This window comes from Saccopteryx bilineata, chromosome 5, assembly GCF_036850765.1.
Source record: "Saccopteryx bilineata isolate mSacBil1 chromosome 5, mSacBil1_pri_phased_curated, whole genome shotgun sequence".
Lineage (NCBI taxonomy): Eukaryota > Metazoa > Chordata > Mammalia > Chiroptera > Emballonuridae > Saccopteryx > Saccopteryx bilineata.
The window spans coordinates 177901648-177919253 of NC_089494.1; the positions used below are offsets into that span (position 1 = coordinate 177901648).

Sequence of the window (17606 nt, forward strand, 5' to 3'; positions counted from 1 at the left end):
CTTAGTTATTCCATTTAGTTGTGTACTCATTGACTGCTTCTTCTATGTTCCCTGATCAGGGATTGAGCCTGCACAGCCCTGGCACATAGAGAGCACCCTCTATCCACTGAGCCACCCATCCAGGGTCCTTGGCGCTTTTTAAACTGATGTTAAGTATAAGCCTTTTCACTCATTTTAATGCTCATCTATCTTGAATTCTACTTTGTCAAATATTAATGTTTCTCTCACAGTTTTGTTTTGGTACTCAATTTGGAATGAAAGTCTTTACCCTTGCTTGAATTTATGAGTTTTAGTTTCAAGTTATTTTGAAGTATAACTCATATAGAGAAAAATGTAAGTACATGAGTGTACAGTTCCATGAATAAACAAAAACTGAATATTCATGTAATCATCACCCTGATAAAGAAGTAACTTGACCAGAACCTCAGAAGTACTCTTATGCTCCCTACTAATCACTTCTCTACTCCTACCCACAGGTAATCACTAGTAACTTCTAACACTATAGTTTGTTGTAGTTGTATAAATAAGTCACACACCACATATTCTTTTGTATCTAGCTCTTTCACCAAATATTATGTTTGTGATTCACCCATAGTACTGTGTGTAAATGTAATTCATTAATTTTATTTTTTGTATAGTTCTAGAATGACATTGTTTCATTATAAAGTTGATGAGATGCTCTAAGAACCTAATTCTTGTTTTTACTAATTAGCTCATAGTAAAATTGGTTTTATTATAAACTGTTTTGTCACAATTCCAAGAACCTATAGACAATGTTAAGTGAGAACTTAGTATATGTCATTTTATGAATATACTACAATTTATTTATTTATTTTATTATAAATGGGAATTTGCATTGTTTCTAGTTGGGGCCTGCTATTACTAATGCTCTTCCAAATATTCTCATACATAACTCTTTGTTATACTTATATACATAAGTATATGTTCAAATATATAGGTTATGCATAATTTTCAAAATTCTGAATTTACTCTCCTACCAGTTGAATATATGAGTTCCTGTTATTCCACATGCTTGCCAATACTTGGAATCATTGAAATTTTTTATTTGTTCCATGCATATAGGTATGTTGTGATACCTCATTGGATTTTCTTTTTACATTTTTTTTATTTCTAATAAGGCTGAAGAGTGTTTCTTCAAGTATTTTCCCCAAATTTCTCATGGGTTGTTTATATTTTCATTTCTTATTTATTGGTAGAAGTTCTTAACATATTCTGAATACTAGTCCTTTGTTCAATGTTTTTCCATTAAACAACTTCCTATTTCACTCCCTTGATATTAGAAATTCTTCATTTTAATATAGCCTAGTTTATCAGTCTTTTTCTTCATTGTTAGAACTTGTGTCTTGTTTAGAAAATCATTCCCTATCCAAAACCATAAAGATATTTTTCTGTATTATTTTCTAGAAATTTTATTGTATTACTTTTCATATTTAAATACATAATCTACGTTAAATTAATTTTTATGTTTAGTGTGGGGTAGGGTCAAGTTTTTTTTTCCCTCCTTCCTCCACTTCCTTACAGATATCCAACTGACCCAGTATCACTGATTTAAAGAACCAGTTCTCCCACTCAGCTGCTCTGTGGTGCCATCTTTGTCATAAAGTTTCATAAATAAAGTTGCATTTATGTATGGGTCTGGACTCTATTCTTACCCAATGGTCTATTTGTTTATCTTCTGTGTACATTTCTGTGTAGGTTTATAATAATTCTTCATATCTTGCAGAACAAAACTCTCATTTTTATGATCTTCAAAAGTGTATTTGCTATTCATAATTTTCTTATAAAGTTATAATTAGCTTGTCAATTTCCAATAAAAATTAACATTTTGATTGAAAATATATATTAAATCTATAGATCAATTAGGGCATATATAATTCATTTACAATATTAAGTTATTCAATTGAGTCTCATGGTCTGCCCCTTCATTTATTTAGGTATTCTCTAATTTTTCTCAATCGGCATTTTTTTTCCTGCATTGAGGGCCTCAATATATTAATTAGATTTATTTTTAGTTTTTATATGCTATTATAAATAGTAGCTTTAATTTTTTATGTTCTTAGTATTTGTTGCTAGTATTTAGAAATATTGTTTATTTATTTTCCACATTGCTGTTGTCTCCAGCAACCTTGCTATACTCTAAGTTAAATGTATCGGTGGGCTGTGTTGGAATTTTTACATGTATAGCTATGTCATGTATGAATCAAGATCATTTTATTTCTTCCTGTTCAATATGCATACCATTTATTTTTCTTTATGGCACTGATTAGGACCTTCAGTGTAATGTTGACTCAAATGGTGATAGTATCTAAGTCTTGATCCTATATATGGTGTAAGTTTTTTGTAGCTGCCCAGTTTAGGAAGTTTTCCTCTGTTCTTAGTTTGCAAGAGATTTTTTATCATCAATGGGTGTAGAATTTTAGCAAATAATTGTTTTTGCTTTTATTGATAAAAATTTTCTTCTTTATTTTATTGCAGTGATTTATGTTGATTAATTTTCTAATATAAGCCAAACTTTCAATCATCAAATGAACCCAATTTGGTCATTATACTCATAATTTTAAACTTTTCTGTATTTTTGTTTAGAAGGATACCTTACAAACAACTCAGAGCTAATTTTTTTAAATCAATCAGAGAGACTGTCTTAAACAGGTCCATCCAACCAATTTATTATAGGTCAATTTGGACTTCATTCTGGTTTTATTTTACTTTTTAAAATATTATACATTCTTGTGACTTTCATTCTTTTTTCATCTCTTTTGGATTAACAGCACTTCTTTGTCCTACTTTACTTTATTCCTTTAATCTTTAGAAATTAGAAACTCGGCCCTGGCCGGTTGGCTCAGCGGTAGAGCGTCGGCCTGGCGTGCAGGAGTCCCGGGTTCGATTCCCGGCCAAGGCACACAGGAGAGGCGCCCATCTGCTTCTCCACCCCTCCCCCTCTCCTTCCTCTCTGTCTCTCCCTTCCCCTCCCGCAGCCAAGGCTCAATTGGAGCAAAGATGGCCTGGGCACTGAGGATGGCTCTGTGGCCTCTGCCTCAGGTGCTAGAATGGCTCTGGATGCAACAGAGCGACGCCCCAGATGGGCGGAGCATCGCCCCCTGGTGGGCATGCCGGGTAGATCCTGGTCAGGCAGGAGTCTGTCTGACTGCCTCCCCATTTCCAGCTTCAGAAAAATGAAAAAAGAAAAAAAAAAAAAGAAATTAGAAACTCATTCCCCTATATGACTATCGTATTTCCCCATGTATAAGACACACCCTTTTCTGAAAATTTTCAGATCTAAAAACTGGGTGCATCTTATACAGTGGTTGTAGATTTTTTTACTTGCATTTCCTGCTTGAGGAGTTGTATAAATTTTATGATAAATAAAACTTGAGTTTAATAACTTTATGTAATACTTTTTATTTTCAAATTTCAGGCCCCAAAATTAAGGTGCATCTTATACATGGGGACGTCTTATACATGGGAAAATATGGTAGCTATAATTTTGAAAAACACGTACTTAAATGTATAGCAAGTTTTCACTTCCCCCTCTTCCTTATATATTCTCCCACCAGCTCATATAATCTAGAATTTTAGTGTAAGATTATTTTAAGTATTCTTTACAATGAACACTTCTATAGATTTAGCAATAATGTTTACTGCTCATTGTTTCTTGTAATGATAATCATAATAATTATAGTAGTAGTAAACATATAAATAGTGTTTGCCATGTGCCAGCTGAAGCACTGATGTTATTAACTTATTTAATCTTCAAAACAGCCCTGTGAAATAGATACTATTATTATTCCCATTTAAGAGGGGCATATAAACTCAGACAAAAAGAGGTTACATGGTTTTCCTAAGGTCAGACAACTAATAGGTAGATCCAAAATTTTTGCTCTGGCTAGAACTATTTATTTTTGACAGAGACAGAGTCAGAGAGAAGGACATATAGGGACAGACAGACAGGAAAGGAGAGAAATAAGAAGCATCAGTTTTTTGTTGCAGCACCTTAGTTGTTCATTGATTGCTTTCTCATATGTGCCCTGACTGGGGAGCTACAGCAGAGCGAGTGACCCCTTGCTCAAGCCAGCGACCTTGGACTCAAGCAAGCGACCTTTGGGCTTCAAGCCAGTGACCTTTAGGCTCAAGCCAGTGACCATAGGGTCATGTCTATGATCCTACACTGAAGCCAGGGACCCCATAATCAAGCTGGTGAGCCCGTACTCAAGCTGGATGAGCGATCTCGGGGTTTCGAAACTGGGTTCTCTGTGTCTCAGTCCCGTGCTCTATCTACTGCATCACCGCCTGGTGAGGCTAGAACCTTTATTCTTAATGTCCACACTATGCTAACTTATTTTTTACCTTCTTTTTTTATACTAATCTTTTTTTCTGATGAGTTGATCTTTTAGTTATTTTAAAATTGATCAATGGATGATAAACCACGTCCTTGAAGGTTTGAAAATGAATTTCAGGTTTGAAATTATTTTCATTCAATATTTTGAAGATATCATTGTTATCTCTTGCATTAATTTTACTCATGTGAAACCTCTTATCAGACTAATTTTTGAACATATCTAGTTAATCTAATCTAATTATTTTCTTGTGTAAAAGCTTGGTTTATAAAAAATGTTTCTAATTTTTTTATATAAATTATATTCCTTAGCAATATTAATCTTACCTAAAAGCTTATTAGAAATGCAGAATCTTGAGTGTCTCACCCCAGATCTTTTGAAACAGAATCTGCATTTTAACAAGATCCTCATGTAATTTGTTTGAATAATAAAATTTGAAAAGAACAGTCTCAAGTAGGCCTTTTTCCTTTGAGAAAATTTTCAAACATGAAAAATAATAGAGAGGATAATATAATGAATGCCCAAATACTCTTAAATTTAACAAGCCCTAATGAATCAAATTACAAACATGATGCTATTTCACCCTTATAATCTGCAGTATGCATTTCTAAATGGTAAGAGAATTTTTTTAAAAAACTAAATTAATAATTTTTAATATCCTTGGGTGGATCTTTTTGAAATTTGTTCTACTCAATATTTGGTGGAATATTTTAGAGGCTTATGTTTCTATTTTTTTCTATAGATACATTTTTCTCTTTCTTCAGTTCTCTTTTATCTATTTTTAGCCCCCTCTTCTAAAACTAGTAAGTTTTTCTTTATACTTTTCATCTGCTTGCTTTTTTAGAGTACACACTAGGAAATTTCTCTGTTTAGTTCTCTAGCTTATTAACTCGCTCTATGTTCATATCACCTTTTTTGGCAATTGAGGGTTAATTTTTAAGAACTATAGTTAAGATGTTATGGATATATGCAGTAAACTTCTGTGATTCTGAGGATATCTATAGTTATTCTGAAGTCATGTTCTGATTGTTCTCCTTCTAGTATATATAGCTCTTTCCTCAGGTATAAATTTTTTCCACTTAATAAACAAGGTGCCTCAAATCAAAGTGTTGCTGTCCCCTAATATCTGATGATACTTTAATGGCTGCCTGTTTTTGTATTTGAAACTTCTATTAGCATGTAATTGCTTATCTTTTGCAAGGAATAAGCCAGTCATGCTACCAAGCAAGATACCTTAGAAGCTCAAACTGAAATTAAGATTTTTATGCAAGTGACTTATTGAAGAGACTCTCACTAGAAACCTCTGAGAGGAGGAAGCCAAATAGGAATGAGGAAAAAGCCAGTGGTTCCTAAATTTGTTATACATCAAAATCACCTGAGGAGCTTTTGAAACTCCCAAAGATCAGAGGAGTAATGTCAAAAGGTGGCAGAATCTGCAGCCTCAGGCTCTTAATGCCCCATGGAGACACTCATTTAGCTATATAAAGACCCTATTACCTTTATGAGAATTTCAGAAGCCACTTAAGAGATTCAATCACAAGGCCAAGAAGAGGCACATTGAAGCACTTAAGGTGTTCCATTACACTTGTCCATCATATACAATACTTCTGCCTGAACAATAAGGGTCAATCAGGAGAAAAAATCTGATTTGTGACTTCTCTTTCAGGAGAGAAAGAAAAACATGAAACGTGTTTTATATTATGGCTTTTTGAGAAACTGACCAAAGGACTGGCTTCTGTCTCTCCTCACTTGATCACTGACAGAAAAAAGACGGAAAAACTTTATATGTCTGAGGCTCACTGAAAACAAAAGTGAGTCCTGTGGGTTGCTGCAGCTCTAAAGAAATTGCAGTACTGAAGATAGACCCCCTAGGGATGTTCCTGAGTAGAAAAAAACAAAACTCTTTAGCTGGAGATAATACACCCAAGCCCAGGGAATATGTATGCCAGAAAGGTTTGGGAGGCCTCTTGTCTCTAGCTGGGCTGATTGGTGAAGATCTTTCCCTAGTAAAGACAGTATATAAAGACTTGGAGAAGTGGCTGTTTGTTCTAAATATGCAAATTTCAATAAAAGTTAACAAGGCATATGAAGAAGCAGAGAATCACAATTCAATCAAAGGAACAATTAAAAACTCCAGAAACCAGTCCTAAACAATTAAATGTGTGAATTACTCAACAAATAATTCAAAGTAAAGTTATAAAAATGGTCAGTGAGGTAAAAGAGAATGTAGACATCTTAAGGAATTCAAAAAAAATGATGCATGAACAAAATGAGATTACCAAAAAAGAAATATAAACTATAAAAAAGAACAAAAATACATTTTTGAGCTGTAGTATACAATAACAAAATTGAAAATAAAATGACTACAGGGATTCAGTAACAGACTGGATCAATCAGAAGAAATAACTACTGAACTTGATGACAAGATCATTTGAAATCAAGTCAGAGAAGCAAAAAGAAAAATAAACGAAAGTGAAGAAATCCTAAAGGAATTATGAGATACCTTTAAATAGACCAATCTATACATTTAGGGAGTTCTAGGAGTAGAAGAGAGAGATACATGTCATAAAGCCTATCTGAAGAAATAATGGCCCAAAACTTCTCCAAATTGAGACATGAAATGAGCATACAAATTTAAGAATCTCAAAGAATGTCCACTTGAGTGAAACCAAAGAGACCTACACTGAGACACATCAAACTGTCAAAAGTCATGGAAAGAGAAAATCTTGAAAGCAGCAGAGAAAAAGCAAGAGTTCCCCTAAGATAATAATTGGATTTCTCAGCAGAAACCTTGCAGGCCAGAATGAACTGGAGTGGTAAAAAATGCTGAAAGAGTCCTGGTTGGATGGATCAGTTGGTTAGAGCATTGACCTGAAGTACAGAGGTTGCCAGTTTGATCCCCGGTCAGGACACATGCAAGAGCAGACTGATGTCCCTGTCTCTCTCGGCCTCACACCCTTCCTCTCTTTCTAAAATGAATATGATAAGGTTTTTAAAAATACGAAAAGAAAAAACAACTGCCAACCAAGAATACTACTGCTCAAAAAAAATTAAAGGATATTTTATAGCTTCATATTCATTTTGAAATATCCCCTAATTTTTGTGAGCTGTATATATACAGCAAACCACATGCAATACCTTTATGACATTAAATTTGGCAATGATTTTGTGGCTCTGACACTAAAAGCACAGGCAACAAAAGCAAAAATAGATAGATTGGGTTTTATAAAACTTGAAAACTTCTGTACAGCAAAGGAAACACTAATACAGACAGAATACAACACACAAAATGGGAGAAAATTGCAAAATATATATCTAAAAAGAGATCAAGGCCCTGGCCGGTTGGCTCAGCGGTAGAGCGTTGGCCTAGCGTGCAGAGGACCCGGGTTCGATTCCCGGCCAGGGCACACAGGAGAAGCGCCCATTTGCTTCTCCACCCCTCCGCCGCACTCTCCCTCTCTGTCTCTCTCTTCCCCTCCCGCAGCCAAGGCTCCATTGGAGCAAAGATGGCCCAGGCGCTGGGGATGGCTCTGTGGCCTCTGCCCCAGGTGCTAGAGTGGCTCTGGTCGCAACATGGCGACGCCCAGGATGGGCAGAGCATCGCCCCCTGGTGGGCAGAGCGTCGCCTCTGGTGGGCGTGCCGGGTGGATCCCGGTCGGGCGCATGCGGGAGTCTGTCTGACTGTCTCTCCCTGTTTCCAGCTTCAGAAAAATGAATAAATAAATAAATAAATAAATAAATAAATAAATAAATAAAAAGAGATCAATATTCAGAACATACAAAGAATTCCTAAAACTCAACAACAACAAACCTGACTAAATAATGGCAGAGGACTTGAATAAACATTGTCCTAAAGAAAATATTCAAATGGCCAACAAACTTATAAAAGTGTTCAACATTTGTAATCATTAGAGAAATGCAAATCATATGAGATATCACCTTACACTCATTAAAGTGACCTCTATTTAAAAAGAAAAACAGTAAGTAACAATATTTGGCACAGATATGGAGAAATTAGAACCCTTGAGCACTGCGGTTGGGAATAAAATATGTAAAATATTTTAGAGGTTGCTGAAAAAACCCTCCAGAAATAGAATTAACATAAAATCAGTAATTCTACTTCTAGGTATATATTGAAAAGAATTGTAAGCAGGATTTCAAAGGGATATTGCAGCATTACCACAATGCCTCAAAAGTGGAAGGAGCCCAAATATTAATAGATGAATGGATAAAGAAAATGTGGTATATACATATAATGTTGTAAAAAAGAAGAAAATCTTGTCACATTCGACATTATGGATAAATCTTTATGACATTATGCTGAGTAAAATAAGCCAAGACAAATACTATATGAATTTAATGGTATGTTTAGAGTAGCTAAAATCTTGGTAACAGAAAGAGTAGCAGTGGCTGGCTGAGGGGGAAAATTACCACCATTAAATGACATTCACTCAAAAGCAGAATTTTTACACTTGAAGCTGTTGTGAAAGTTAATATATTTGTTGTAAATTTTAATTAAAAAATTTAACTATTTGTTTAAATGGATGTTTTTAAATAGGTTTTCATAGTCTTTCTCTCAGTTTTGTAGTAGGTGCTGTCTCCCCTGCTGTTATTGTCCCCTCCATGCTAAACTTGCAAGACCGCGGATATGGTATTGTGGAAGGCATTCCAACCTTACTAGTAGCTGCTAGCGGTTTTGATGACATCGTGGCTATCACTGGATTCAGTACATGCATGAGTATAGTCTTCTCCACAGGTAAATAAGAAAATACCTGCTCACAAAAATCAGGAGATATTTTTTGCTTTGTATTTATTTTGAAATATCCCCTAATTTTTGTGAGCCGTATACAACCAGTGCCATATTGTTTGTAGCTTTTATTGTTTCTGTTAGTTCCTTAAATAAGGTTTCTAGCTTTCCTTCATTTATTGATCAAGACTTTACATTTAACATTCTTTCATTTTATTATTAAGAAAATGTAAATATATAGAGTACGGACAACTGTGTGCCTTTTGGTAATGGTGGGACAAAATTCTGCAGCAATTCTGAATCCCAAGCTAATATTTGGTGTTGAGTGCCACTTTACAGAAATTGTGAAAGTAAAAACTTCCCCATTTAGTAAAGCTTTAGTTACCTGAAATGTTTAAAATTCTGTCTTCTGTATTGTTGAAGCACCAAAATATTTTTAAGTTGAAAAGTAATATATAAAGTTTCTCTTGAAATCATAACATATAAATTTTTTTTCTTTCTTTTTTTTTTTTTTTTTTTTTTTTCTGAAGCTGGAAACCGGGAGAGACAGTAAGACAGACTCCCGCATGCGCCGGACCAGGATCCACCCGGCACGCCCACCAGGGGCAATGCTCTGCCCACCAGGGGGCGATGCTCTGCCCCTCCGGGGCGTCGCTCTGCCGCGACCAGAGCCACTCTAGCGCCTGGGGCAGAGGCCAAGGAGCCATCCCCAGCGCCCGGGCCATCTTTGCTCCAATGGAGCCTTGGCTGCGGGGAGGGGAAGAGAGAGACAGAGAGGAAGGAAGGGGGGTGGAGAAGCAAATGGGCGCTTCTCCTATGTGCCTTGGCCGGGAATCGAACCCGGGTCCCCTGTATGCCAGGCCGACGCTCCACTGCTGAGCCAACCGGCCAGGGCCATAACATATAAATTTTTAAAAAGAAAATCTGCCATAGTCATATCCCAAGAATAATAATTGTGAATCTTTTGATGTAAGTCCAAGCAGACTCTATCTATCTATCTATCTATCTGACATCTATCATCAATCTCTATCACTAGCTTTATCTCTCTTTTCTCTTTGTTCCTAACAGTTTTATAAAATTATTGAACATTGGCCATACTTGTTTATAACTTGAGTTGTTTTGCATTTAACTGTATATTGCAACCATGTTTCTCTTAAGTAAATATATTTCTATGACATTTTAATAGTTGAATAATATTTAATTGGCTACATTATAATCACTGCTTGAAAACTGAAGTTGACTTCAGTATTTACTAGTATTAAAATAATCATTGATTGAACATCTTATAGCTAAATAGTTCTATCTAAACTTAATATTTTCTTAATCTTAAAAGTGTAATCGTTGAGTTAAAAGGTATACAAAGTTATACACTTTAGAAATATATTAACACAATATCATGTCTCACAATGTTGCACAAGCTTGCCACTTTATCTTTCACTCTTTTCAAAACTAGATATTATTATTCTTTTTATCTTTGCAGGTGAAAAATGAGGCCTCTTTATTTTTTTTTAATTTTTTTTTTTTACAGGGACAGAGAGAGAGTCAGAGAGAGGGATAGATAGGGACAGACAGACAGAAACAGAGAGAGATGAGAAGCATCAATCATTAGTTTTTTGTTGCGACACCTTAGTTGTTCATTGATTGCTTTATCATATGTGCTTTGACCATGGCCCTTCAGCAGATGGAGTAACCCCTTCCTGGAGCCAGCAACCTTGAGTCCAAGCTGATGAGCTTTAAGCTCAAGCCAGATGAGCCTGTGCTCAAGCTGGCAACCTCGGGGTCTCGAACCTGGATCCTACGCATCCCAGTCCGAAGCTCTATCTACTGCGCCACTGCCTGGTCAGGCAAGGCCTCTTTAAAATAAAATACTTTAACTAGTGATGTTAACCAAATGTTCATGTTTATTGGTCATTGACATTTGGTATGTTTTATCATTTGTTTTTCTTGAAATCTTTTGCCTCATAGGTGCCTTCATCTTTTGTTCTTTTTGATTGGTAAAGATACTTCATAATATTAAAAATGATAACCTTTTAATTTATATTCTTTAGTTTTTCCCATTTTTAATTTGACTTTTAATTTTGTAAATGTTTTTTTTTTGTCATTTGGAAGTTCTAAAAAAATTTTTTTTTGACAGAGACAGAGTCAGAGAGAGGGACAGATAAGGGCAGACAGATAGGAAGGGAGAGATGAGAAGCATCAATTTTTCATTGTGACACCTTAGCTGTTCATTGATTGATTTCTCATATATGCCTTAACCAGGGGGTTACAGCAGACTGAGCAACCCCTTGCTCGAGCCAGTGACCTTGGGCTCAAGCTGGTGAGCCTTGCTTAAACCAGACGAGCCTACGCTCAAGCTGGGGATGTCGGGGTCTTGAACCTGGGTCCTCTGCGTCCCAGTCCAATGCTTTATGTATTGTGCCACTGCCTGGTCAGGCTAAATTTTTTTTTATTGACAAATCTGGTCATCTTTTCCTTCATTCCTGGTATCAGTTATTCTTCCAAAAAATATTTTTGTATTTCTATTCCATTGTGCCAGCTACTGTGCCAAATATTGAGAAACAGAAACAATATTATTAAGTAATTGTCTCATATTTGTTTGATGTTCCATAGATGTTTCCACTCATTTAATAGTCACAATAGTGCTATCTCATTTTACAGATAAGCAAAATGAGGAACAAAGGTTAAAAATTTGCTCAAGTCACAAATCCAATAAGTAGGGGAGCCAAGATCTGACAGTCTGACCTCAGACCCACACTTTTAAGTATTATTCTATACAGCATCTGGATGCAGCAGGCAGAAAAGACCATGTGGCCCATGTTCTCAAAGAGTTTATGTTAAAGAAATAATTACAAATGTGATGAACGTTTTAGAGCATAGGATGCTATAGGAATATGCCAAAAGAAACCAAGTCTAATTTGAGAAAGGCATCAAAATTGAAAAACCAAGCAGTACATGCTTAGAAAGTCCTCTTTCATCTCATGACTATGTAAACTATCACTTAAAATTTCAAGGACTTTTTAAAGGTTTCATATTATACATTAGAACTTCCATGTTCAAATATTTAGGGATATTATAGATAACCACCAAGATCTAATCTTATCTTCCTGGTCAATGGTCTCCTTTTTTCATTATAAAATGTTCTTTTGTATCTCTTTTGACCGTATTTAACATAAGGTCTATTTTGTGTGATATAAGTATGACCATCTTTGCTCTCTTTTGACTTCCATTTACATTTGCATGGAATATCTTTTTTATTAATGTTTATTAATTTTAATGGGGTGTCATTAATAAATCAGGGTACATATGTTCAAAGAAAACATCTCCAGGTTATCTTGTCATTCAATTATGGTGATTACCCATCACCCAAAGTCAAATTGTCCTCTGGGTTTTCCTTGTGCAACTCCCCTCCCCTCTTCCTCCCTCTACTCCCTCCCTCCCATCCCCCCCAAAACCATCACACTCTTGTCCATGTCTCTTAGTCTCGTTTTTATGTCCCACCTATGTATGGAATCATGCAGTTCTTAGTTTTTTCTGATTTACTTATTTCACTCCATATAATGTTATCAAGATACATCCATTTTGTTGTAAATGAACCGATGTCATCATTTCTTATGGCTGAGTAATATTCCATAGTATATATGTACCACATCTACTTTTTTTTTATTATTTAATAATTTTATTTTTTTAATGGGGTGACATCAATAAATCAGGATACATATATTCAAAGATAACAAGTCCAGGTTATCTTGTCATTCAATTATGTGGCATACCCACCACCCAAAGTCAGATTGTCCTCTGTCACCCTCTATCTTGTTTTCTTTGTGCCCCTCGCCACCCCCTATCCCTCTCCCATTCCCCCCTCCCCCCCGTAACCACCACACTCTTATCAATGTCTCTTAGTTTCACTATTATGTCCCACCTACGTATGGAATAATACAGTTCCTGTATTTTTCTGATTTACTTATTTCGCTTCGTATCATGTTATCAAGATCCCACCATTTTGCTGTAAATGTTCCGATGTCATCATTTCTTATGGCTGAGTAATATTCCATAGTGTATATGTGCCACATCTTCTTTATCCAGTCATCTGTTGATGGGCTTTTTGGTTGTTTCCATGTCCTGGCCACTGTGAACAATGCTGCAATAAACATGGGGCTGCATGTGTCTTTACGTATCAATGTTTCTGAGTTTTTGGGATATATACCCAGTAGAGGGATTGCTGGGTCATAAGGTAGTTCTATTTGCAGTTTTTTGAGGAACCACCATACTTTCTTCCATAATGGTTGTACTACTTTACAGTCCCACCAACAGTGAATGAGGGTTCCTTTTTCTCCACAGCCTCTCCAACATTTGCTATTACCTGACTTGCTAATAATAGCTAATCGAACAGGTGTGAGGTGGTATCTCATTGCAGTTTTGATTTGCATTTCTCTAATAGCTAAAGAAGATGAGCATCTTTTCATATATCTGTTGGCCATTTGTATTTCTTCCTGGGAGAAGTGTCTATTCATATCCTCTTCCCATTTTTTTATTGGATTGTTTGTTTGTTTGTTGTTGAGTTTTATGAGTTCTTTGTATATTTTGGATATTAGGCCCTTATCTGAGCTGTTGTTTGAAAATATCATTTTCCATTTAGTTGGCTTTCTGTTTATTTTGTTATCAGTTTCTCCTGCTGAGCAAAAACTTCTTAGTCTGATGTAGTCCCATTCATTAATTTTTGCCTTCACTTCTCTTGCCATTGGAGTCAAATTCATAAAATGCTCTTTAAAACCCAGGTCCATGAGTTGAGTACCTATGTCTTCTTCTATGTACTTAATTGTTTCAGGTCTTATGTTTAGATCTTTGATCCATTTTGAGTTAATTTTTGTACAGGGGGAGAGACTGTAGTCCAGTTTCATTCTTTTGCATGTGGTTTCCAGTTTTCCCAGCACCATTTATTGAAGAGGCTTTCTTTTCTCCATTGTGTGTTGTTGGCCCCTTTATCAAAAATTATTTGACGATATATATGTGGTTTTATTTCTGGACTTTCTATTCTGTTCCATTGGTCTGAGTGTCTATTTTTCTGCCAATACCATGCTGTTTTGATTGTCGTGGCCCTATAATATAGTTTGAAGTCAGGTATTGTAATGCCCCCAACTTCATTCTTTTTCTTTAGGATTGCTTTGGCTATTCGGGGTTTTTTATAGTTCCATATAAATCTGATGATTTTTTGCTCTATTTCTTTAAAAAAATGTCATTGGAAGTTTGATGGGAATTGCATTAAATTTGTATATTGCTTTGGGTAATATAGCCATCTTGATTATATTTATTCTTCCTAGCCAAGAACAAGGAATATTCTTCCATCTCATTATATCTTTTTCGATTTCCCTTAACAATGGTTTATAGTTTTCATTATATAAGTCCTTTACATTCTTTGTTATGTTTATTCCTAAGTATTTTTTTGTTGTTGTTGCAATCGTGAAGGGGATTATTCTTTTGAGTTCCTTCTCAGTTGTTTCATTGTTGGCATATAGAAAGGCTATTGACTTCTGTATGTTAATTTTGTATCCTGTGACCTTACTGTATTGGCTTATTGTTTCTAGTAGTCTTTTTGTGGATTCTTTGGGGTTTTCGATGTATAGGATCATATCATCTGCAAAAAGTGATACCTTTACTTCTTCTTTTCCGATATGGATGCCTTTTATTTCTTTGTCTTGTCTGATTGCTCTGGCTAGAACCTCTAGTACCACATTAAATAAGAGTGGAGAGAGTGGACAACCCTGTCTTGTTCCTGATTTAAGGGGGAAAGCCTTCAGTTTTGTGCCATTTAATATGATGTTAGCTGATGGTTTATCATATATGGCCTGTATCATGTTGAGATATTTTCCTTCTATACCCATTTTGTTGAGAGTCTTAAACATAAAATTGTGTTGTATTTATCAAAAGCCTTTTCTGCGTCTATTGATAAGATCATGTGGTTTTTGTTCTTTGTTTTGTTGATATGGTGTATTACATTAACCGTTTTACGTATGTTGAACCATCCTTGAGATTCTGGGATGAATCCCACTTGATCATGATGTATTATTTTTTTAATATGTTGTTGTATTCGATTTGCTAGTATTTTGTTTAGTATTTTAGCATCTGTATTCATTAGAGATATTGGTCTGTAGTGTTCTTTTTTTATGCGACCCTTGCCTGGTTTTGGTATGAGGGTATGTTGGCCTCATAAAATGTGTTTGGAAGTATTGCTTCTTCTTCAATTTTTTGGAAGACTTTGAGTAGAATAGGAACCAAGTCTTTGAATGTTTGATAAAATTCGCTGGTATAGCCGTCAGGGCCTGGACTTTTATTTTCGGGGAGGTTTTTAATGGTTTTTTCTATTTCTTCTCTACTGATAGGTCTGTTTAGGCTTTCTGCTTCTTCTTGACTCAGTCTAGGAAGGTTGTATTTTTCTAGGAATTTATCCATTTCTTCTAGGTTGTTGAATTTAGTGGCATAAAGTTCTTCATAGTATTCTACAATAATTCTTTGTATATCTACGGTGTCCGTGGTGATTTCTCCTCTTTCATTTTGGATTTTGTTTATATGAGTTCTTTCTCTTTTTTCCTTGGTAAGTCTTGCCAAGGGTTTGTCAATTTTGTTGATCTTTTCAAAGAACCAGCTCCTTGTTCTATTAATTTTTTCTATAGTTTTTCTGTTCTCTAATTCATTTATTTCTGCTCTGATTTTTATTATCTCCTTTCTTCGGCTGGTTTTGGGTTGTTTTTGTTCTTCTTTTTCTAGTTCCTTAAGGTGGGAAGTTAAGTGGTTCACTTGGGCTCTCTCTTGTTTGTTCATATATGCCTGAAGTGATATGAACTTCCCTCTTATCACTGCTTTTGCTGCATCCCATAGATTCTGATATATTGTATTGTCATTTTCATTAGTCTGTATATATCTTTTGATCTCTGCACTTATTTCTTCTTTGACCCATTCATTTTTTAAAAGTATGTTGTTTAGTTTCCACATTTTTGTGGGATTTTTTTCCTCTTTTTTGCAGTTGAATTCTAGTTTCAAGGCTTTATGATCAGAAAATATGCTTGGTACAACTTCAATTTTTCTGAATTTGCTGATGTTGTTTTTGTGGCCCAACATATGGTCAATTCTTGAGAATGATCCATGTACACTGGAGAAAAATGTATACTCAGTCACTTTGGGATGAAATGTCCTGTAGATGTCTATCATATCCAGGTGCTCTAGTGTTTTGTTTAAGGCCACTATGTCTTTGTTGATTCTCTGTTTGGATGACCGATCTAGAGCCGTCAGCGGTGTATTGAGGTCTCCAAGTATGATTGTATTTTTGTCAGTTTTTGTTTTAAGATCAATAAGTAGCTGTCTTATATATTTTGGTGCTCCTTGGTTTGGTGCATATATATTAAGAATTGTTATGTCTTCTTGCTTCAGTGTCCCCTTAGCCATTATGAAATGGCCATTTTTGTGTCTGAGTACTTTTCCTGTCTTGTAGTCAGCATTATCCGATATGAGTATTGCTACACCTGCTTTTTTTTGGATGTTATTTGCTTGGAGTATTGTTTTCCAGCCTTTCACTTTGAATTTGTTTTTATCCTTGTTACTTAGATGAGTTTCCTGTAGGCAGCATACAGTTGGATTTTCTTTTTCAATCCATTCTGCTACTCTGTGCCTTTTTATTGGTGAGTTTAATCCATTTACATTTAGTGTAATTATTGATACTTGTGAGTTCCCTATTGCCATTTTATATCTTGCTTTCTGTTAGTTTTGTGTCTTGTTTGATCCTTCTCTTTCGTTTTTCTATCTTTTGTTTTTATTTGGTTGTATTCCATACATCTTTCCTCTGTTGCTATCTTTTTTATCTCATGTGCTTCTGTGGTGGTTTTTTCAATGGTGGTTACCTTTGAGTAATGAAAAGGGTCTCCACCCTGTTCATTGTAGTGAACTATTTTGTGAGTACTTTTGCACTCCATCGTCCTTTGCTACTGTTAATCTCCATCTTCTCCCCCTCTTTCTTTTTGTTGTTGTCACAGTTTAAATTTGGTTTTATTGTGTTCTTCTTGGAGCTTTTACTTGTGGCTCTGTTTTTTTTTGTTCTTTATATCTGATTGGAGAACCCCCTTTAGTAATTCCTGGAGTGGGGGTTTTCTGATGATAAATTCCCTCATCTTTTCTGTATCTGTGAATGTTTTTATTTCTCCTTCGTATTTGAAGGATAGCTTTGATGGGTATAGTATTCGTGGCTGAAAGTTCCTCTCTTTCAGGACTTTAAATATTGGGGTCCACTCTCTTCTAGCTTGTAGAGTTTCTGCTGAGAAATCTGATGATAATCTAATGGGCCTTCCTTTATATGTTGTACTCTTCTTTTCCCTGGCTGCCTTGAGAATTTTTTCTTTGCTGGTGGTTTGTGTCAATTTCATTATGATATGCCTTGGAGTAGGTTTGTTGGGGTTAAGAAAACTTGGAGTTCTGTTTGCTTCTTGAACTTGAGGCTTTAGTTCTTTCCACAGGCTTGG

General features: G+C 35.4%; 1 protein-coding gene across 2 annotated transcripts in view; it reads left to right on the plus strand.

Annotated features, from left to right (window-relative positions):
- Nucleotides 1-17606, plus strand: part of SLC9B1 (solute carrier family 9 member B1) — a 100107-nt gene that overhangs the window by 61397 nt on the left and 21104 nt on the right. For both annotated transcript variants that reach the window (XM_066233476.1, XM_066233475.1), the window contains exon 9: nucleotides 8936-9111. In XM_066233476.1, the coding sequence (XP_066089573.1) occupies nucleotides 8936-9111 (176 nt within the window). The remainder of the gene's footprint in view (nucleotides 1-8935; nucleotides 9112-17606) is intronic.